The 22,727-nt window shown below is 39.6% G+C and overlaps 1 protein-coding gene across 4 annotated transcripts in view; it reads left to right on the top strand.

Annotated features, from left to right (window-relative positions):
* The window catches only part of LRRC7 (leucine rich repeat containing 7), a 473,031-nt gene that overhangs the window by 433,354 nt on the left and 16,950 nt on the right, over nucleotides 1–22,727 (top strand). For all 4 annotated transcript variants that reach the window (XM_036444989.2, XM_045584480.1, XM_045584479.1 and 1 more), the window contains one exon: nucleotides 3,898–3,990. In XM_036444989.2, coding sequence (XP_036300882.1) covers nucleotides 3,898–3,990 — 93 coding nt within the window. The remainder of the gene's footprint in view (nucleotides 1–3,897; nucleotides 3,991–22,727) is intronic.

Below are 22,727 nucleotides of genomic sequence, written 5' to 3'. Positions count from 1 at the left end.
GTGGCACAGACCAGACGTTTCGAGTGAAGTCACATGATGAAAACAGACTCTGAAAGAAACAAATGCACCACTGACTGGCTGGCTGCTGCTTAGATCTTCATTTGTTGTTTTCCATATCTTAATAAAAAAATTGAAATGCTGATCCCCACTAAATAAGCTATTTATTAGCCTCCTAGATCTGACTTTTTGCTAGAACACTGCATTTCCTCTTTGATAATTCTATTTGGTTTCTGACTGTTTCTTAGCTGTGAGATATTCTCTCATCTTTTCATGGCCCCTTTGGGCCTTACCAAGGCAGGTGAAACTCTTTATATGAGAGATGAATACTCTCTCTGACATGCTTTATGGGACACAACAGTCACAACACAACCTATTAGCCACACCACAACATACCCAAGGGTAGTCTAGCTTCAGATAAGAATTTATGGTTGTCACATTTATAAAATCACAGTGTCATCTTTATTATTTCTAATATTAAAAAATATATTGAGGCAGTTCTTCATCTACTTGGCACATGTGAAATTTATTTCCTTTAGATTTTTAGTGCCTTCCAGATTGACAATAATATAAAATGGATATAGTCACTGCCTTGCAGGAGAAGGACTAGGAAGTATTCACAACAATTTACTTTATAAATAAATATGTTGCCTATGTTTCCTTTCAGGTTTTTTAGTGGCCTGGGGAAATATAACTTCTATATATTATCATTGTGCAATATAAAATTTTTATATTAGAAAGAAATAACCTAAATCTTAAATAATTTAATTAGAAATGCACAGAAATATGGGAAAACACAAAGATAAAATATTTAAATCATCTTAAGTTCCGTTCTCCTCATTTCTAATCTATATACTAGTAATAAAAGTGTAAGCGACCGTTATGGTGGAACCACCAGAACAACTGGTCACTATGATGTGCACTGGCCACCAGGGGGCAGATGCTCAATGCAGGAGCTGCCCCCTGGTGGTCAGGGCGCTCAGCCAGAAGCCAGGTTCATGGCTGGTGAGCACAGCTGCCATGGCGGGAGCCTCTCCTGACTCCGTGGCAGCACTACTGAGAGGTGGCATCAGGTGCAGCGGGCCGGAATGAGCATGAGCAGCATGGCATCTGGCCCCAATTCTGGCTCCTCCCTGCCACTTGGTGCACTGCTACATCCTCCAAGGGGTCAGGACTGCAAGAGGGATGTCCCACTGGCGACTAAGGTTGATCCCAATGCCATTCTCTATAGAAGGCAGTTAGTCTGAACAACTCAGTGACTCAGGGAAGTGCAGGAACTCAGAGCCTGCCTCCGCACATGACTCACCCACTCAATGGTGTCCACAGGACAGACCGTGGTGGCCCAGCCCATGCACGTGCAGCAGCTACTGAAACTCAAGCAGCAGGCCCTGCAGCTGCAGAAGGCCCTCCAGCCACAAGCCAGCAGTCGGACATATCCCAAGGTGTCCTGGACTACAAGGGGGTGCAAGCCAAGCTGAGGGAGCCCCCCACCCCACTCCTGCACAAATTTCGTGCACTAGGCCTCTAGTTAACCAATAACAACCCAAAAGGACTACAGAATAAACTGGTATTTTGAATAAAGCTAAAATATTCCTTGGAGCTGCATCAAGTTATCATTTGTTCATATTCACAGATTACGAGCCTTATAAATACAAAACTGCTATAAACTGTACTTTCTATCACAGCCTGATAACCAGTTTTAAGAAATCTAGCTCAATTCAAGGAAAAGTTGTAATTAAACATATCTTTAAAATAAAAATCTTGGAGAGTACTTCTGGCAATTGCAGTTTCCCATAATTTAGAAACTATTCATTACGGACTCTACCATAAAAGTTACATTAGCAGATAGTTTTTGCCTTTGTGTTGCAAGTGAACTGTGTAATACTTAAATGTTCTACTCATTATTATGAAATATGATAGTGAATTCAGAATAGTCCCATTAAATGGCTAAGCCTAATTGACCTAGTTCCTAAAGACTCACAATATGCTGATTAAGTCAGGACTAAGGCTCAAATTTGCCTTGAATCATCTAAGAGTTAGTGATTAAAGATACCTCAAAAATAAAAATATAGAGACCATTTGGGGCATTTGCATTTGCCCATAAGCAAATTAATAGGCTGTGCAAGATTGCTGGGGAAAACATCAAACTACTTAAGAAAGTAAACATTTCTAATCATCTTTAAGAAAGAGGTTGTTTTTTTTTTAACAGTATGGAGTTTCCTCAAAAAGTTAAAAATGGAACTCCCATTTGACCCAGTAATCCCACTTCTGGGACTATATCCCAAGAAACCAGAGACACCCATCAGAAAGAATATATGCACCCCTATGTTCATAGCAGCACAATTTATAATAGGTAAGATTTGGAAACAACCTAAGTGTCCATCAGCAGATGAGTGGATTAAAAAACTGGTACATCTACACAATAGAATACTACACTGCTTTAAAAAAAAAAAAAAAAAGGAACTTTTATCATTTACAGCAGCATGGATGGAACTGGAGCATTATACTAAGCAAAATAAGCCAGTCGGAAAAAGATAAATATCACATGACCTCACTCATAATGATCAACATAAACTGATGAACTAAAATAGATCCGGAGACAAGGGGCAGGGGAGCAGGGGGGGGAAGGAGGGGATAGAATCAACCAAAGGACTTGTGTGCACGAATATTAGCATAACCAAAGGACGCAGACACGGGGCAGTGGAGGCTTGCCCTAAGGGGTGGGGAGTGGCTAGGGGGGGGTCAGTAAGGGGGAAGGAGCACATGTAATACTTTAAACAAAGTTGTTTTCTTTCTTTACCCAACCAAACTTTATGCTAACTCTGGGCTCTGTCTTTCAGTCACCTAGGATGACTCATTACACATAAAAAACTAGCATTTGCACTAAAGACCACACACACACAGCCCCAACCCAGGATCAGCAAAAATTTCTAAGTTTGTTATACAGTTGTTTTTCTAGATCATTTCTGGTACTCATTTCCCTCCAATGGAATTCTTGATCTACATTCTTTTATCAATTCTTATCGTGACTGTCATTCTTACGAGTCTTATTACAAGGTGGACCTGCTCCCAATGCTATCATTTTCCCATAGCTCTATAAAGCACAAGGATCTTGTGTTTAACAGACCTTCATTGATGGTTTTGGATTTGGGAAGGTAATATAGCACAGAATGCTAAACTATTAGCCCTCCAGTCCTAAATATTTCTTGACTATTCCTGTCACAAATTGTTTTTCCATATTCTTGACCTCTCTTTTTCAGTGTTCTTCCTCTAAGACCCCTAACTGCTTTGCCAGAAACTGCTGCTAAAGCTAAAACTCTCTTTACTGAATATTTCATTTTTCCTCAAACTCAAGTTATGGCCAAAAGTTTTCCCCTTTCTCAAGCTAAAAGTCCCACTGTTTCTAAACAAATGAATTCTCTACCAAGGAGATGAATTGTATGACTCACCTAGGAAGTAGTAGCAACTTATATAAAGAGCCATCTTTTCCCCTAAATCTACATTTGCAAATTTTCTTTTACTTATTTATACATCCTTTCAAGTTAGTTAGAATATGTGTGCATTTAAATTAGATAATTTAAATAATTCACAATCTTTTTGTTATAAGGCTTTTAACTTTTAAATCTGCTAATCAAAATTTAGTCTTGCACACAGTTATAAATGAATACTTACTAATGTCTGCTTGCCAGGTATTTTCAAGCTAATTTCATTTATAACTGATGCCTATAGAAGCACTAAATACTATTTTGTCAGAGTTGATACTGTCTTATGTACCAAATTAACATAAACTATCACTGAGAACTTAAGTGAAATGTGAATTTTTCCTACTGGGATGCAGTTATTTGGAGATATTTGGTTTTAATATGCATTTGATTATTTTTTTATATCTTTTTTACATAGTTTTGTGTGAGAATAGAAAAGAATCCTGGCCTTGGATTTAGCATCAGTGGTGGAATTAGCGGACAAGGAAATCCATTTAAACCTTCTGACAAGGTAAGAAGTCAATTTCTTATGGACAATTTTAATTAGAAAAACAGTCTTTTACTGCAGAAAAAAAAAAGGTTGGAAAAAAATGTTAAGATTTTTATTGTGCTTTAATAAGCTAGCTGACTATAAAGCCAATTAGAAACATTTTCAGCCCTGGGAAAAAGAATTCACTGCAATGCTTGACAAATCCTAAGAATAAAAATAAATAAATGTAAGCATTCTCTTTGAAAGGAAACTTGTTTTGCCTTTTGTTTTGTTCACAATTGTATAGATTTATAAAGAATGTTATTCAGGCAATTTCTAATAAGTTGTGTCCCAATGTTTATTTGTAGACCACTTATTTAGGAAGATGTTTTTTTGTAGGATCAGAATAATTAAATTATGATTCAATGCCAGGGCCAGTTGACTGATATCTCTTTAATTCATCATGTTTATAAAGTATTTCACTAATAGAATCATAGAACTTTAAACCACAGAAAATAAAAATTCTGTGAGAAAATCAGAATTAGCCATGGCTGAGGAATCTGGTCCTCCTTTGGTGCTTACCTCTGTTTGTCAAACCATAGGTAAAGTTTGGCCACCACCCCCATACTAACCTCAGTTATTGCGTGAACATCTGACATGCTGCCCATGCTCACATCTGGCCTGTCTGATCCCATGGTGGGCCACCTGACCTTTTATTTTAAAATGTTTATCCTAAGCCACATAACCTGTCCTGCTACCATCATTGTTTCATATTCTCAGCTTTGAATCAATTAGTAACTATAATTTGATGATAATTGAAATTATTTGCTTTTGACCTAATCAATTTAATTGCATTAAGTGGCCTGAGAAAACTTTAGGGTGATGAAGAAAGCCAGAAATTAGATATGAATACAACCTCCATAGCTCTCTATCTACTTTTAAGTTGCAACCTGGTGCAGATCCTTTCTACTCACCATTAAAAAAAAAAAAAAAAAAAAAAAAAAAAAAAACCCACACATCAATTTCTGATCATTAAGACCTGTTTCTGAAAAATCTCTGGTGTCCTTACTCTGGAAATTTCTGAAGCCTTAAACCGGGCCCTTAATCCTTTATTTTCCTCCACTTCTTCCCAATCTTGCTTCCTATGATTCTTTCTTAAATATTTTTTAATTGATTTCAGGGAGGAAGATGAGAGGAAGAGAGAGATAGAAACATCTATGATGAGAGAGAATCATTGATCGGCTGCCTCCTGCACGCCCCCCAGTGGGGATTGAGTCTGCAACCCAGGCATATGCCCTGACCAGGAATCAAACCATGACCTCCTGGTTTATGAGTCAGTGCTCAGCTACTGAGCCACACTGGCCCAGCCCTACCATTCTTTCCATCCTTCTTCCTTTCCTTTCTGGAGGAAAAAAAGGGAGAGAGAGGAAGAGGTTGAAGCAAAAGGATGACACTATACACATTAGGATGGAAGAGATTGGAAGGAAATCCTCAGTGGCCATAAATGGGAGCTCCTTTGCTCAGCTGGTTGGAGCAGTTATTCTATATAATAAAAGGCTAATATGCAAATTGTCCCCTTGACTGGGATTTTGACCAGGAGTTCAACCAGAGGGTGGGGTTAGCTGGCCAGCTGCCCATGACCCCTCCTACAAACCCCATGGCCACTCCCCCTGGCTGGTCCCACCCTCAATCAGCTCCTCCCACCCCAAACAGGGGCAGGACCTGCTGGCCAACTGCTTGTGGCCCCTTCCCCCAGCTGGGTGGGACCAACCTGCCAACTGCCCACAGCCCATACCCCTGGCCACTCCGACCCAATCAACCCCAATCGGGATGGGCCAGCCAGACCTTACCCATGCACAAATTCGTGCACTGGGCCTCTAGTCTATACTATATAATAAAAGAATAATATGCAAATTGGCCCTAACAGTGGAACAACCAGGAATGACCAGTCGCTATCAGGCACACTGACCATCAGGGGGCAGACTGTCAATGCAGGAACTGCCCCCTGGCGGTCAGTGTGCTCCCAAAGGGGGAGTGTCACTCAGCCAGAAGCCAGGCTGACAGCTGCGAGCACAGTGGCAGTGGTAGGAGCCTCTCCCACCTCCTTAGCAGCACTTAAGGATGTCCATGGAGAGCTGCCCTAAACCATCAGTTGGATATCTCCCAAGGGCTTCTGGGCTGCCAAAGGGATATCTGACTGCCAGCTTAGGCCCGATTCCCTCAGAAAGTGGGCCTCAGCCAGCAGGTGGACATCCCCCAAGGGGTTCTGGACTATGAGAGTGCAGAGGCCAGGCTGAGGGAGGACCCCCCACCCATGTGCATGAATTTCATGTACCAGGCCTCTAGTGTGTGTGTGTGTGTGTGTGTGTGTGTGTGTGTGTGTGTGTAGCCTAAGCAACCAAACAACCAAATGACCAGTGGGCCAGTTGCTATGATGCACACTGACCACCAGGGGACAGACACTCAATGCACAGGATTGGCTCCCTCCTGTATGGATTGGGCCTGCAGGGTTTGGGCTTCCTTCTGTCTAGATTGGGCCTGTTGGGATCAGGTTCTCTCCTGTCTGGATCGAGCCTGCAGTATTGGGCCGAAAAAAGTCTATCTGACATCCCCTGATTTCAGATTGTGAGAGAGCGCAGGCCAGGCCGAGTGCACAAATCCATGCACTGGGCCTTTAGTTTATGTATAAGAATGTGTATGAGCCCTATATATTTAGGGGAATGTCAGTTATAAAAGCTTGTGCATGAGCATTTTTATTTTGAAATGCTGTTGAGGAAAACCATCCACTCAATAGATTTTAAATATTCATGGTTTAGTAGGACCACTTGTTTACTGAATTTTAACAAATTATCTCAATATTAATATACCTTAAAGGAGGTAGATAGATAGGGTCTAGGAGAAGGTGGAAAGGGGAGAGAATGAAAGATATCCATAATATCAACAATAAAAATATTTTTAAAACATATATAACTTAAGATAAAAAATATGAAAGTTCAAAATTATTAGAAACATATGACAATATTTTTAAAAGCCTCAAATAATTCTGTCTTTCTCTTCTTAACACCTCTTTCAGTTTTTGGTTTTACATGTCTTCCATAAGTTCTTTCAATGAAAAGTTAATAACCTTATCATTCTGAAGATAGTTGAAATTCAAAAGACATGTTTTTCTCTTTCTTTTGCACTAGCATAAACATCTTTTCAATACAGTATTAGAAGTCACAATGCAATAAATATTTTTAAATTAAGAGTGAACAGATTGCTAAGTTGCCAAGAGGTCTAAATGCTATTCCTTTTTTACTGTTATTTTCAATGAAGGAGACAGTAGATGTGAGGCTTTCAAATAACTGCCTGTAATTCTTCCACTCTGAGGAATCTGAACACTTTATAACTATTACTTTAATCTCTCATTTGTAACATTTTGATGGCTAGTGAGACAGAACTATTTCGATCATTTTATAATTTGCTCTTTTAGTTAAACGTAATAGATATAGAGTTGAATTGTATAATGTGTCCATTGAAATATTTTCCCTCAAAAGCACTTTGCTTTGCCTGATTACTCTCTAAAACACTTCACAATCTGAAAAGTGAATCTCTATTATTGCAAAATTGGTAATTAAAAGTTCCATACCAACAGAAGACTCTCAAAACTGCCATTAATGTATTGACTACTTTGGTGTCATGCCAAACACATAGTACATACTTACTTAACAGTGTTCAGAGGATTGCCCTGGCCAGTGTGGTTCATTTGGTTCAATTCCCCGTGAGGGCAAATATCTAGATTGAGGGTTTGGTCAAAGTGGAGGCAAATAATCAATGTTTCTCTCACACATTGATATTTCTTTCTCTCCCTCTCCCTTAGTCTCTCTCTCTAAAAATCAGTAGAAACATTTAAAAAAAAAAAAAATGTACCAAGCAGTAAGAAAATGAACTTTAAAAATACCTTTCTCTGAAAAAAAAAATTTTTTTTTTTCAGGAGTTGGCTATTTTACAGCTAGGGATGAGAGAAGCAAATTAAACAGATGTTTAAATTCAACAGATACTACCTGAGTTGGAGGTGGATCCTTTGTAAAAAGTCCTAGTCATGCAAAAGCTTAAATTTAATATGAGCCATACTCCCTTCCAATAAACAAGTCATGGATTAGAAATATCCTCAGAAGTAACTATCTTATTTTACTTACTGTTCATGAATGTTTGAAAGTTTTGTAATGCCACTCAAAATTCTAAGTATCCATGATATTTGAATTTCTTAGAGACTTTAGGACTTCCTCTACTAATGTAGCCAAATAGATTTGTCCCATTCTCTACATTATGATTGATGGAAACCACTGTTTCAGCCAAATGCCAATGGCCATTGTGAGATAGCACACAAATGACTATCCAGCATATAGCCAAATAAGGAAAGCATGAAGTTGTCATCCCGAAAGGCGGAGAGTGTGGGACTACAGCAAAAGTGAGCTGTGTTGTTCGATCTGGCAGAAGTCCCAATTTATATTCTGTGGGAGCATTAAGATTCTTGCAGAAAAACCTTTGGGACAGCCCAAACATTAACTGAGGCTTTAGGGAGAATTCAGGATTAAGACTATACAGGCACTCTTTTGAGCTAGACTGAGAGCTTAGAACGGCATCTGATCTTGCAAACCTAACTTATCTTAAAGAACCCAAAGTAGTACTAATCAATTATTGCCTCCTTTGGTTAAATGGATAAAGCACAATTAGTCCTGTGGTTCATATCATTGTCAAAACAATGGTTAGTAGTTGAACAAACCAATTCCCTCATCATGGAATTCATTATTTTGACTTGAAAAGAGAAAACTGATTAAAACTAGCCCTCCCTAATGCTTGCCTCTGCCCTCCCACTAAAGTGGATGGAAGCCATGGTCAGGTTCATTATTACGGAGAAGCATTGCTGTTGAGATAGCAAGTTACTGAAGAGAGGTGAAAAATTTTGATCCAACAAATATGATGTTAGCAATAAAAGTAATAAAAATAATAATATTTTGTTAAGTGTCTACTGTATTAGGTTCTTCATATACATAAAGTTATCTGATCTTCATAACAACTTGTGTTAGTTGAGTGTTATTATTCCCCCTTTTTCTGAGGCCCAAAGGGGTTAATTAAGCCGTGAAAGATCATTTAGATGATCTGAGGCAGACAAGATTTGAACCCAAATTGATCTGCCTCCAAATCCTTTTCTCTTAATAAGCACTATGATGCAAATGCCACTTAACAGAAGAACCACATGACAAATTTATACCCTATTGAGCTGAGACTAATGTGATATCCTAATATCAAAAGTATTACAGAATCCTCTAATTAGTTGTAGTCTAGATATTTGCTTCAACAAGTCCTTGGAAGTCAGCATGTATCCTCTAGGACTAGGTAATTGGAAGTATACTATACACAGTGGATTGCTAAGGAATTATAAAACTTTTGGACTAAGGTATCATTACAGTGGTGATTATGCCAATGGAACAAATTACAATGATATTTGCTGTATTTACATGTTTATAAAATAATAGTTCATGATTGCAAAATGCCAGTAACTTACCAATACAATTTTCATGTTGTATTGGTTAATTGGAAGCTGTTAGAAACGACTTAAAGCAGCCCAAGACTCTGCAAATTAATGAATTTTTAATGATGTATTCACATAGTTCTTCATTCAGGGACTGATAGCCCTCCTTGCCTCATTTGAGGAGGTAGGACTATGCTCCTAGAGTTTAAATATATTAAAAAAAAACCTCAAAGCCCCCCTTCCTCTATATACTCTAAATGTATAGCATTGAACAGTCCATGAAGAGTTATCTAGCCGGACCAGTTTGACTCAGTGGATAGAGCGTCGGCCTGCAGACTGAAAGGTCCCGGGTTCGATTCCGGTTGAGGGCATGTACCTTGGTTGCGGGCACATCCTCAGTAGGGGATGTGCAAGAGGCAGCTGATCGATGATTCTCTCTCATTGATGTTTCCAATTTTTTATCCCTCTCTCTTCCTCTCTGTGAAAAATCAATAAAATATATATTTTTTTAAAAAGAGTTATCTAGTCATAGAACCAAAGTAAAAGCTATATTATGGATATCCTGAAACACCTGACAGCAGGAAATATATATACTTGGGCATTGGGGTCAAAGGAGCACTTATTCTTCAGTATGATCATAAACACTCATACTCAGAAGATGCTTAGAGAGCCAACCTGTACTTCCACTGATTTGGGCAATCTATTAATACATATAGATGCAGAAATAATAGAAGAAGCAAATTCCTTCATGTTCCTTTTTAGGTCTGAATTTGCCTATGGTACAAGTAAAATTCTAAGCCAAAGAAGAATCTTGAAGGCATGGCAAACATAAAATATAATCACCAATAAATCAATAAGTAAATGTTCTGGAATATCTTTTTCGATATAACTTCTAAAAGAGTGACTGCAGATGCCAAAAAGGCCAGTAAAGGATTTAAGTCCCTGTTCTTTACATCCCACCCCTAAAAAAAATAGCACATTTTTCTCTGTCTCTAGAAATGCATATTTCATCAAGTAAAATTATGTTATAATTTTAATAGAGGCCTGGTACACAGAATTCATGCACAGGGAAGGTAGGGGTCCTTCAGCTAGGCCTGCATCCTCTCACCTCTTGAGGGATGTTGGGCCTAAACTGGCAGTTGGACATCCATTTCACAATCTGGAACGCTGCATGCACCAGTGACCATGTAGTGAAAGGCAGGTGAAAGGCAGCTACATTTTTTGCCCTGATTGTAAAAAGTAGTACATAACATGACCCTTCTGAGGCAATAGTACCATTTTCCCCATCTTATGGGTGGAAAAGCTGAAGCAGAAAGAAGTTAATTGGCTTTGTCACACAGTTTTAAGGGTCAGAATCAGAGCTGAGCACAAAATGTGCAAGCCAGAGTCCACGCATGTCATCGCTGCATCATCCTGTTTTTTCAGTGTTGGAGTAACCTTGCCAGGTTTTACTTTTTACATCTAAGAGACTCTTCCCAATATATAGGTAGGGTCCCTAGGTTTGGCCAGCGATCAGGGCCATCTGTGAGGCAACTGGCAAATGGGACAATCAGGGACCCCACTGGCACCCACATTGACTGGCATCCTGATGCCACCTGCTGGTTGGCCCAGACCCCAATTGCCACCACAGGTCGACTCCCTCTCAGGGGACAGAGTGTCTGCCCCCTGTTTGTCAGTGTGCATCATAGCGACCAGTTGATGTTCTGCCAGTCATTGTGCTGTTCAGTCAATTTGCATTTTAAGGTTTTATTATATAGATTATGTTAACAAGAGAAGAAGGGTTAGAAGTACAAAATTAAAGCATTCATTTGATACCTTTACTTGGGGATAGCAATGCCCAGAGGCATCCTTGGCAGTGGTAAGTTCGAAAATGCACAAGAATAATGTTCCAGGTTTGTTCAGACTCATGACATTGGATGAATCATAAATGAAAGGTTGCAAAAGATATGCTTATGAAAATAGACATACCATATGTCTATTTCCTGTCATGTATTCCCCATGGGTATAAAAATCAAGATTAGCAAACAATTTTTTCTAGAACTCTACTCATGATTTATATTTACTACACAAATATTAAACTCCATAAAACACATTTCCTTCATTTTGTGCCACTGTTAGACAAATATAATTTATTTTATATACACGTGTGTATATAGACATATCTAAATTCATTTTATGATGTTATACATCTTCCCCATCCTTAATTCTACTTTAAGTGATCACATAATGCAAAGTAATTTGTAGAATCTATGCTTTATACAAAAGTAACATTCAGGATTAAGGGATAAATATAATACTGTTTATATACTGCATTTTGGACTAAATTTAGGAAGGGACTGAAATAGATGTTTTTTGATATGTAAAACAATTTTTAAATAAATATCAAGCAAAATTATTTTACAACACAGTTGATTATTTCAGCTGCATCGTAATTGCATTGCAATTTAAAGTTTGCAATACCATTTAATTGTTTGAGGATAGTAAAAGTGAGATTTTTAAAAAATAAAAAATAGTTTTCTGCCTATTCTGTCTTTGTCTTGTATGTCGATAAAAAAAACATCCTGAGTCTTTTATTTAGAAACATTGAGAGAAATGTAGTCTTCACAGTTTCCTCTACAGGAATCACCACTTAAAAGAAGCTTTTAAAAAAGTTATGGGAGTGTGCTTTAACCCAGAGGTCACCAACCAGTGGTCCACAGACCACTGGTGGTCTGTGAGGTCTAAAAGGTTGGCGACCGCTGCTTTAGCCAATTAGAAATGTTGGTGTCTAGACATTATAATATAAAGAAGACATGGATTTCAGCTTATGAAAGAATATAATAAAATACAACAACAGTCGTGGTTTTTTAGGATAATATCATTGGGCCATTCATATGAAAAAATAAGGTGATTAAAAGATACCATTTTAAATACCATTTCCTGGGACATTTTCATTCAGCAATTTATATATATAAAAGCCTAAGCGACTGGCCAACTGGCTGGTAGCTATGACACATACTGACCACCAGGGAGACAGATGCTCAACACAGGCGCAGAAACCACAGGCATGGAAACATAGAACAGACTGATGAATTTCAGAGGGAAGGAGGGAAGGGGAGAGGGCAAGAAGAGATTAACCAAAGATATTGTATGCATATTAGAGGCCTGGTGCACCGATTCAAGCACCAGTGGGGTCCCTCGGCCTGCCCTGCTGGGATAGGGCCAAAACCGGCTCTCCAACATCCCTCCAGGGGTTCCAGATTGCAAGAGGGAACCGGCCAGGCCGAGGGACCCCACCAGTGCATGAATCTGTGCACTTAGCCTCTAGTATATTTAGAAAATCACTATCATTGAAATTGCTATCAGTTTGTGATCATTTGTAACAATTAGTACAATATTTTTCAAAAAAATTACAGCCCATATAGTAGTTAATTGCTAGAGTTATATAATTATCTGTGTTCTGTTTGCTGTGTCAGCTTAGCCATTTAGCATAGAACAAAATAAGCAAAACAAGCAGACAGAAAATTGCTTGGGAAAGGACTGACATTTTTAAAGTTTGTTGCTATTCATTGAAAAAATGTCAGACATTTCTTAATCAAAATGTAAAAGATTTAAAGATAGTAGTAATTAACAAGAATTGATAGGTCCACCAATGAGAGAAAATTAATTCCTGAGAGTCAAATAAATATTTTGTTTTTGTTTTTTTTAAACATATTTTAATGATTTTTTTTTACAGAGAGAAAGAGAGAGGGATAGAGAATTAAAAACATTGATGAGAGAGAATCATTGATCAGCTGCCTCTTGCACACCCACTACTGGGGAGGTGACTGCAACCAAGGTACCTTTAAGAAAAGAAAACAAGTAATAGCTGCTAGGTGTCTGCCTGTGGCAATAATTTTTAACTTTTTCAATTTACCCAGAAAACATTTAAGATATATCTCAATAATATATATGTAATAGCAATACCATCCACTTTTTTTTTTTTTTTTTGCCCCTAAAGTTGTTCTATGTTAGGGGAGGGGGGAAATACATTTTATCTCCTGACTCTGGCTTCCAAAACTCACTGGTAGGCAAGATATAGAATCTACATATTTGTACTAGGCAAGGTGATACTACAGAGCTTTACTTTTTGTAGTTTGTATTTGTTTAGTTAGTTTCCCTAAATGGGGATTTGTGAGTGTGTGTGTGCGTGCAAGTGGTTAACTGAAATGGTTGTCCATTGAAATCTCTAAGGGACTGAGGAAGAAACTAAGCCAATATGTAGGTTGAGTGGAAGCTTGATCATACAGGGTGCTCTTGAGCATGATGGTACTACAGCATCTTCTCACGTTTTGTACCCTGATATCAATCAGCCATTGGCTGAAAGCCACTCCTAGCCACGAGGGTGCAACCTGCCAAGCATTTCCCAACAAGGAGACTCCAGGCTGATGGTAATTTTCAAAAGAAGTGTTCGATGTGAGCTGTGGGCAGCACCTGCAGGATGAGAGCACCAGTCTGATAAAGGGGATCTGGCAGGTCATCAAAAGTGGCCGTAACGGTATTATTGAAACAATAGGGTTTGTGTGTTTTGTTTTGTTTTTTCCATTTTTCAGACTAAATTACTTTAGTACCAGAGATTCTGATTTGCTTCTGTCTATGACAAGTACTGCCCTTGAGCCTGAGAGCTTTCAACAATGCCATGAAACAGAGGGATCACCAAAGCAAAGGATGCTTCAGTGAGACTGTCAGAATTTTTTTTGTAATGAGACCCATTTAAATCTGTGTTTAGCCCTGGCTGGTTTGGCTCAGTGAATGGAGTGTCGGCCCTCAGACTGAAGGGTTCTGGTTTCAATTCCGGCCAAGGGCATGTATTATACTTCAGTTGCAGGCTCAATCCCCAGCCCGGGTTAAGGCCTGTACAGGAGGCAACCAATCCATATGTCTCTCTCACATCGATGTTTCTCTCTCCGTATCTCTCCTCTACCATTCCACTCTCACGAAAAATCAATGGAAAAATATCCTTGGGTGAGGATTTAATTAATTAATAAATAAATTTGCTTTTGTGCACTTCCCTTAGGGAGTGGGCCTAAGTTGGCAGTCGGACACCCTTAGCGCTGCTGCAAAGGTGGGAGAGGCTCCTGCCACCTCCGCTGTGCTCACCAGCCAGGAGCCCGGCTTCAGGCCGAGTGGCGCTTCCCCTGTGGGAGCGCACTGACCACCAGGGGGCAGCTCCTGCATTGAGTTTCTGCCCTATGGTCAGTGCATGTCGTAATGACCAGTTGTTCACCTTCGGGCCGAAACTGGCTCTCCAACATCCCCCAGGGGGATCCTAGATTGCAAGAGGGCACAGGCCAGGCTGAGGGATCCCACTGGTGCATGATCCGGGCTGGGGAGGAACGTGGGAGGTTGACTAGCTGGGGAGGGACCATAGGAAGGCTTCGGGGCGTGTCCGGTCTATCTTGCTTAGTCCTAATTGGTCAGACCCCAGCAGCAAGCTAACCTACCTGTTGGAATATCTGCTCCCTGATGGTCAGTGCACGTCATAGCAGCTGGTCAACTGTCAACTGCCTGCCGCCTGGTGGTCAGTGCATGTCATAATGAGCAGTTGAGCAGCCTGAGCATATCATTAGCATATTATGCTTTGATTGGACGATCAGACACTTAGCATATTAGGCTTTTATTATATAGGACTAGAGGCCCGGTGCATGAAATTCATGCACAGGGGGGTCCCTTCAGCCCAGCCTGCATCCTCTCCAATCTGGGACCCCTCTGGGGATGTTCCACTGCCAGTTTAGGCCCAATCCCAGGCTGGCAGTCGGATATCCCTCCACAATCCTGGATCACTGATTCCTAATCACTCACCTGCCTTCCTGCCTGGTCACACCTAACTTCCCCCCTTCTGGCCTGATGGACTCTAACTTCCCCCTCCCTGCTGGCCTGGTCGCTCCTAACTGCTCCCCCTCCAGCGTGGTCACCACTTATTGCTCCCCCTGCCGGCCTGGTCACCCCTAACTGCCCCTCCTGCCAGCCTGGTTGCCCCTCATTGCCCCACATCAGCCTAATTGCCCCCAACTACACTCCTGCCAGCCTGGTTGCCTCCAATTGCACCCCCCAACCTGGTTGCCCCTAACTCCCCATTCCACTGGCCTGGTTGCCTCTTACTGCCCCCCCCCCCCAACACCGGCTGGGTCATCCCCAACTGCCTCTCTCTGCCAGTTTGGTTGCCCCTAACTGCCCCCCCCCCTGCTGGCCTGACCACTCCCAAATAACCCCCTGCTGGCCTGGTCACCCCCAACTGTCCCACCTGCTGGCCTAGCCAACCTCACAGCCCCCCTGCTGCCCTGGTCACCCCACGCAGCCTGCTGTTCAGTCGTTTGGTTGTCCCTCACTAAGCCCCATGCCAACCTGTCATAGGCAGCAATCTTGTGAGGGTGGGAGGGTCAATTTGCATATTACCTCTTTATTATATAAGATTAGACATTTAACAGAAGGAGCAGGGGAGTTTGGAGTGAACACCCTTCGATGAAAAAAAACAAAAGCAACACAAAAACTGATAGGAGGAACCTAAGACAAGTAAAAAAAAGAAATCCAAGTATCTGCACAACACTTTTCTTGTGTCCTTTTTCTCTTTTGGGTGTGTAAAGAAATCATGAGAACTCTTAAGTTCTACAAATTCAAACTTAAGCCCTCCCTAGTATCATTTGAATAAGTTGAGGAAGAGGCACAATCAGATGAGAATAGATTTCCAGGAAAGACTTGGACACCAAGTTTACCTGAAGGTCCTAGAACTATGCTGCGAAGTTACACTAGTAGAATAGAATTTCAAATAAGTTATTGTAAAAAAAAAAAAAAAAAAAAGCATATACACATAAACACATACATATATAAAGATAAGGTTTATGTCTAGTGGTTTATAGGGTAGACAGATTTTATATATAAAGATAAATTCAAAGTTAGATTAAACAGTAAGTAAATAATAACTGTTTAGGATTATTGTATAAGGTATAATGTGTTAGCCATTAAATAAAACCATATTAAATCTAAAATAATCTTAATTTGACTGAATATAGTTTACAATAAAACAAACTGAATTATTAGGCAAAATAGAGACAGACTCATAAATAGAGAGCAGACAGCTTGGGAGTCTGCTGGTGGGGTGGAGAGATTGAGGGAAAAAGCAAAAGAGAGAACTCATGGACATGGACAACAGTGGGATGATTTCGGAGATGGAGGAGTGAGGGAGGAGGTGGTAGAGGGCATAGAGGGGATAAAAGGTGATGGAAAAATTAAATTAAATTTAAAAATTAAAAAAAATAATTTTCACTTTATAACCTTATTTTAGCACAAGTGACAAAAAAAGGTTCGATTGAATTTTTCAATTCATTATTTTTAAATGGTGCAGATAATGTCAAAAAATTATACAATAGAAAGAGCTTTGAGGAAGCCTAAAGGGTGATAATCAAAAAGCTGATTACTGATACTATTTTAGGAATAGCTAGGGAGAAGAAGCCACCTACAGTTACCCACTCCTGTTTTTAATGGTTTCTACTATTTTAGGTTGTATGTGAAGCTGAGGAGGACAGTTATTAGGGGCTCTGACAGAATCAGAAAGCTGTATAAAACTCAGCAATCCAAATATTCCCCACCCGTAGATGTCTCATATTAAACACAGGCTTTAAAGGATATTTCTTTTATTTTTTCCAGAGGCAAGAAATCTGGAAATACAGTTTGTAAAGAAGTGTGATCATTTACTTTTAAGATAAAATATAAAAATCAAATGAAAGAAACTTTTTTTTAAACTTGAGAATTTCATCAGGAAATAAACAGAAAGCAATAGACATGCATCCCAGAGATGGTTAACTGTTAGATCATAATTTGATTATTGGAGCTACTAATAAAACAAATTATAAAGTAATCAAAGTCAAACACAATTTTTACCTTTTACCTTCAAATTCCCCTAATGATAACAACCTATGATGATCAGCCTCAAAGTACAAACAAACAAAAATATTCGTTAGTCAAATTCTCATTTAACAGGAATCTCAGATAAAAGGAAATAAATTGCTTATTTTTCTAATACTTTTAACAAATCAAAAGAATAATATCTTAAAAAAAAAAAAAAATACTCACCGAAACTGGTTTGGCTCAGTGGATAGAGCATCAGCCTGCAGACTGAAAGGTCTCAAGTTTGATTCCGGTTGAGGGCGTGTACCTTGGTTGTGGGCACATCCCCAGTTGTGGGTGTGCAGGAGCCAGCTGATGTTTCTCTCTCATTAATGTTTCTAACTCTCTCTCTCCCTTCCTCTCTATAAAAAAATCAATAAAATATTTTTAAATACTTTTTTCCCTAGTAAATAAACCTAAATGACCTAAAAGTATGGTGCAAGTCTAGAGAGCAAACAACATATATTTTTTCTTTAGGATTATCTGCATTATGTTACCACTAAGATATTTATAATCACATAGTAATTTTTATGGATTTTATTCGTCTTCTTATTGCTCTAATCATTATTAATAAATATTCTACCAATGATACCCATGTATTTTGATATTTACATTATTTTAAAATGTGTGAGAGTTTGGAATTCCTTTAAACATCTATGCATAAGATTTTTGTGAAATGTTTAGAGGACTTCGGTCAGCCTGAGAATTTTTATTTGTATCTCTATCTTTTAGGGCTCAAATTTGCTCTGTTTCTAAAGCAGTTCTCCTTTGTGTTCATCTGTTATGAAGCTTACATTTCACTGTTTTGTCAGCTAAAGTTCAATCATATGTCGAAGCAGCATATTCATCTGCCAATGGCCGTATTTATTTCTCCCTGTTTTCCTTTCTTCTTTCTCTCCCTCATTCCCCCACCCTTGTCTTTTAGTTTCTAATGGCCCTAGGACACATCTCTTCTGCATATAAATTCCGCAGTTTTTCTCATGGCAAATTGTTCTAAGCCTACGATTTGACACTCAGCAATTAATTTTAAGTTATTTTGTCATCACACTTTTGATCCATAGATCAGAAAACGATTAATAATACCTTTATCCTTGGTGTGTAGAGTCTTCTAATAATCACGAGGACTAAGTAAATAGTCTATAGTGTATATGTGGTGCTACTTGTATAAACCATAACATATTTTCATATTAACTTTATTTGATTCAAGAAAAAAATATATTATTTGCCACATTTTTGGCAAAACAAAGTTTTCCCTCAGAAACAATTGAATCTGACTGTGTTGGTTATTTTCGTAAGTCAGTTTTCCTTCCAGAAACACTTGGAACTTCCATAATTATATGAAAATACTATATTCTATAATATTTAACCAATGTGTTTTGAACTATAATTGTAATAGTAGGCAATTTTTTACCCTGGTCAGTTGCTCAGTGGTTACAGCGTTGGCCACAGACTGAAGGGTCTTGGGTTCGATTTTGGTCAAGGGCACTTACCTCAGTGGCAGGCTCTATCCCAGCCCTGGTCAGGGTGCATTCACGAGGCAACCAATTGATGCGTCTCTCTCACATTGATGTTTTTCTGTCTCTCTCCCTCCTTTCCACTCTCTCTAAAAATCAATGAAAAAAATATCCTCGGGTGAGGATTAACAACAACAAAAAAGGTATACCATTTTCACTTGAGATATGGCCTTCCTCGAAACCAATTTCTTAGCATCAGCTAAAGCCAAGATTTTTCAGAATTTTAAAGAAAAGCATATTTCATAAACTGCAGTTGCAGTTCCCTTAAGACAAGTTCTATTTTGGTATCCCCATTTACAAGTAGCTGAGACTGTCACAGTCATTCACCTTCATCATTAAAAAGCCATATAAAGTTTCTCCTCTAAAGTTCGAATGTTAAATGTTGGCCTTGTAGATGAACTTTCTGAGCACTTGAAAGTTTATGTCCAGCAGCGTATAGGCTAGGAAACCAGTAAGACAAGGTCAGACTTTAACACCCTGAAAAACCTCTCATAGGCACCCTTTTTCAAAATCACTTGTGAAAAGTAAAACTTTGTAAAACTGTATTACTGGTGCCTTTGGAAAAACCATTTATGACTTGCCTGAAGACTAGCTTAAGAACGGGGAAGAACCGAGACTGGTTTGGCTCAATGGATAGAGCATATGCTTGGGGACTGAAGGGACCCGGGTTTGATTCCGGTCAAGGGCATGTACCTTGGTTGCGGACATATCCCCAGTAGGGGATGTGCAAGAGGCAGCTAATCGATGACTCTCTCTCATCGATGTTTCTAGCGCTCTATCTCTCTCCCTTCTTCTCTGTACAAAATCAATAAAATATATTTTAAAAAATAAAAATAAAGTAAAATAAAATAAAATAAAAAGAACGGGGAAGAAATATGACATGGCATTAGGTCACGCCTATTTGTAGCATTCAGCCAGCCTTCTCTAGATTAACTTTGGTTCCATGGGTCTCTGGCTCAAGCACACACAAATGTTGGTGTCCGAGGAGAGAGCACAGACTTCCAGACTTGGAGGAACTGCAGTGCTGGTCCTGTTGCTTTGCTGTGAGATGCCCCCTAGAGGGGATGCTGGGGGGAAAACCTAGAGTTGTCAAGCCACTGAGGAACCTGAGTGCTGGTCCTGAGGTACAAGACACTAGAAAAACACACTCAGTGATACCCTAGGCCGAGTCAGCAAACAGCAGCTCTTTGGCCCCTTGAGTGTGGCTCTTCCACAAAATACCACGGTCTGGGCGAGACTATTTTGAAGAACTGGCGTTAGAAGAAGTATAAGTTAAAAAAAAAAAAAATGGCTCTCAAAAGAAATTTCAGTCGTTGTACTGTTGATATTTGGCTCTGTTGACTAATGAGTTTGCTGACCACTGCCCTACAGGGCTTAATCACAAGGAACAACAGCCTGAGAGTCTAAGCCATTCATTAGATTCTAGAAGCCATTACTAAAAAGAGCAGATGCTCCTGCGCTGGCCAGTGTGGCTCAGTGTGCTGAGCACCATCCCATGCACCAAAATGTCCTCAGTAGGGCACATGCCCTGTTGCAGGCTGGATCCTCAGGATCCTTCAGGAGGCAGGTGGTCGATGTTGATGTTTCTCACTCATCAGTGTTTCTCTCTCTTTCTCCCTCTCCCTTCTTCTCTCTCTAAAAACCAATAAAAGCATATATATATATATATATATATATATATATATATATATATATGAATTTTTTTTTTTATGTGGTGGATTCAATTCCAGGTCAGAGCACATGCCCTGGTTGCAGGCTCAGTTGCCAATAGGGGGCAGCAGGAGGAAGCCGATCAATGATTCTCTCTCATCACTGATGTTTCAATCTCTCTATTCCTTTTCCTTCCTCTCTGAAATCAATAAAAATATATTTTTTAAAAAAAGAAAAGAAAAGAGCTGATGCTCCTGACTTGGCTACCAAAAAAGGTAGCCCTGACAAATACCAGGAACCTGCAGAAAGCCCTCTAGTTTGGAGTCACTGACCCTGAGAGTGGCCACTAGAAAATCACAGATAAGCTAGGAGAGGAGGAACTTATCGCCCTCTTCACACCCTCTTTCCTAGATAAGAGACGCAAATCCTCTTCTCTGTTGTTAGTGCAAGGGGACAATCACAAACGTTGGGCTTTCCATGTTCTCCAGCTTGAGAGCAAAGAGAAATTTCCTGGCAATAAACATGATGTAGCTGGAGACTCATACACTCTTAATGTGGGCTTTGCTGGATAAAAGACCTTGGATTATAGTTCAAACTCCAGACTCCCAATATTATAATAATATTTATTGACCCTACCTTAAGTGCCAGGCACTGTTCTAAGTATTTTGTATATATTCAATCTAATGAGTGAGACCTTCCATTATTATACCCATTTTACTGATGGGGGTAGACAAAAGTTAATTAACTTTCCAAAGGTCACCTATTTATAAATGATGAACATAGACAGTCTGACTGCAGAATTATGCTCTTATCTGCTTCTTGTTATATGTGGCAGGCAGAAAAAAATCCCCACCCCCAAAGATGTCTCCCACAACGGCCACTACTAATGTTTAAGCATCCACCTTTGCAGATATTTTCCCATGCAAAAATACATGTAAATATATTTCAGCCAACATACAGGGTGAGGTAAAGATAGGTTGACAGTTGTTTGTATGGAAAACAACAAAGAATAAACTTTCATATACTCACAACTGTAAACTTCTTTTGCCCCACCCTATAATATCATCCCCCACATGATTTACACTGCTTATTCCACTGAGCTCTAGTGTACTTCTGTTCGTGCCAGCTAGGACTTCATTTTTTATGACCACATATTATTCTATTATATGGATTTATCCTCACTTATTTCATCAGTCCCCAGTTACTAGACATTTAGGTGTAGTTTGCAACTTTATTGTTACAAATACTACTATGATGAACATATTATTAATGTATGTTGCATATCTGTCCAGTTATTTGCTCAAGATAAGTTCTAGAAGTTGAATTAATAGGTTTAAAGTTATGTAGTTTCTTAGGCGTTTTGATGCCAATCTGTAGATTCATCTCAAACTAGAGGCCTGGTGCATGAAATACATGCATGGGTAGGGCCCCTAGGCCTGGCCAGCGATCAGGGCTGATCAGGTTACCCTTTTCCCTCCCTCCTTCTTCCTTCAATACCCACATCTACCACCACCTACCCCTAGTTCCCCATCCCAGCCTGGGGGCCCAGCCCCAATCAGGTGATTGGAGCCCGCTGGCCAGGAGGAGGGACCAGGAGGTTGGCTAGCAGGCTGCATCAGCGATTGGGTCCTGTGGGCTGGGGGGCAGCTCCTGCATTGAGCGACTGCCCCCTGGTGTCAGTGCATGTCATAACGACAGGTTATTCCATTGTAATGGTCATTTAGGCTTTTATATTGATATATAGAGATATGAAAGGAAAGAGATTAAAATCAGAAAGATAAAAATAATTTGAAAGCCTTAAATGAGTACATTTCCTAAAGATCTGAAATCCGAAATGAAGACACATGTAGACGTTTGTTAAGTCATTTACATACACACATACTCAACTGCAATGAGTTTAAGTGAGAGTCATTATGTTTATGGATCAGCAAATGAGATGATTTCCTAAATAATAGGCAAGGATATTAAAATATTCTTTTCTGCCGAGACCGGTTTGGCTCAGTGGATAGAGCGTCGGCCTGCGGACTGAAGGGTCCCAGGTTGGATTCCGGTCAAGGGCATGTACCTTGGTTGCGGGCACATCCCCAGTAGGGGGTGTGCAAGAGGCAGCTGGTCTATATTTCTCTCTCATTGATGTTTCTAACTCTCTATCCCTCTCAATTCCTCTCTGTGTAAAATCAATAAAATATATTAAAAAA

The sequence above is a fragment of the Pipistrellus kuhlii genome, unplaced genomic scaffold (genome assembly GCF_014108245.1).
Source record: "Pipistrellus kuhlii isolate mPipKuh1 unplaced genomic scaffold, mPipKuh1.p scaffold_m20_p_2, whole genome shotgun sequence".
NCBI classification, from domain to species: Eukaryota; Metazoa; Chordata; class Mammalia; order Chiroptera; family Vespertilionidae; genus Pipistrellus; species Pipistrellus kuhlii.
The sequence above is the reverse complement of the archived record's forward strand: the minus strand, read 5'-3'. Positions and strand labels throughout refer to the sequence as shown.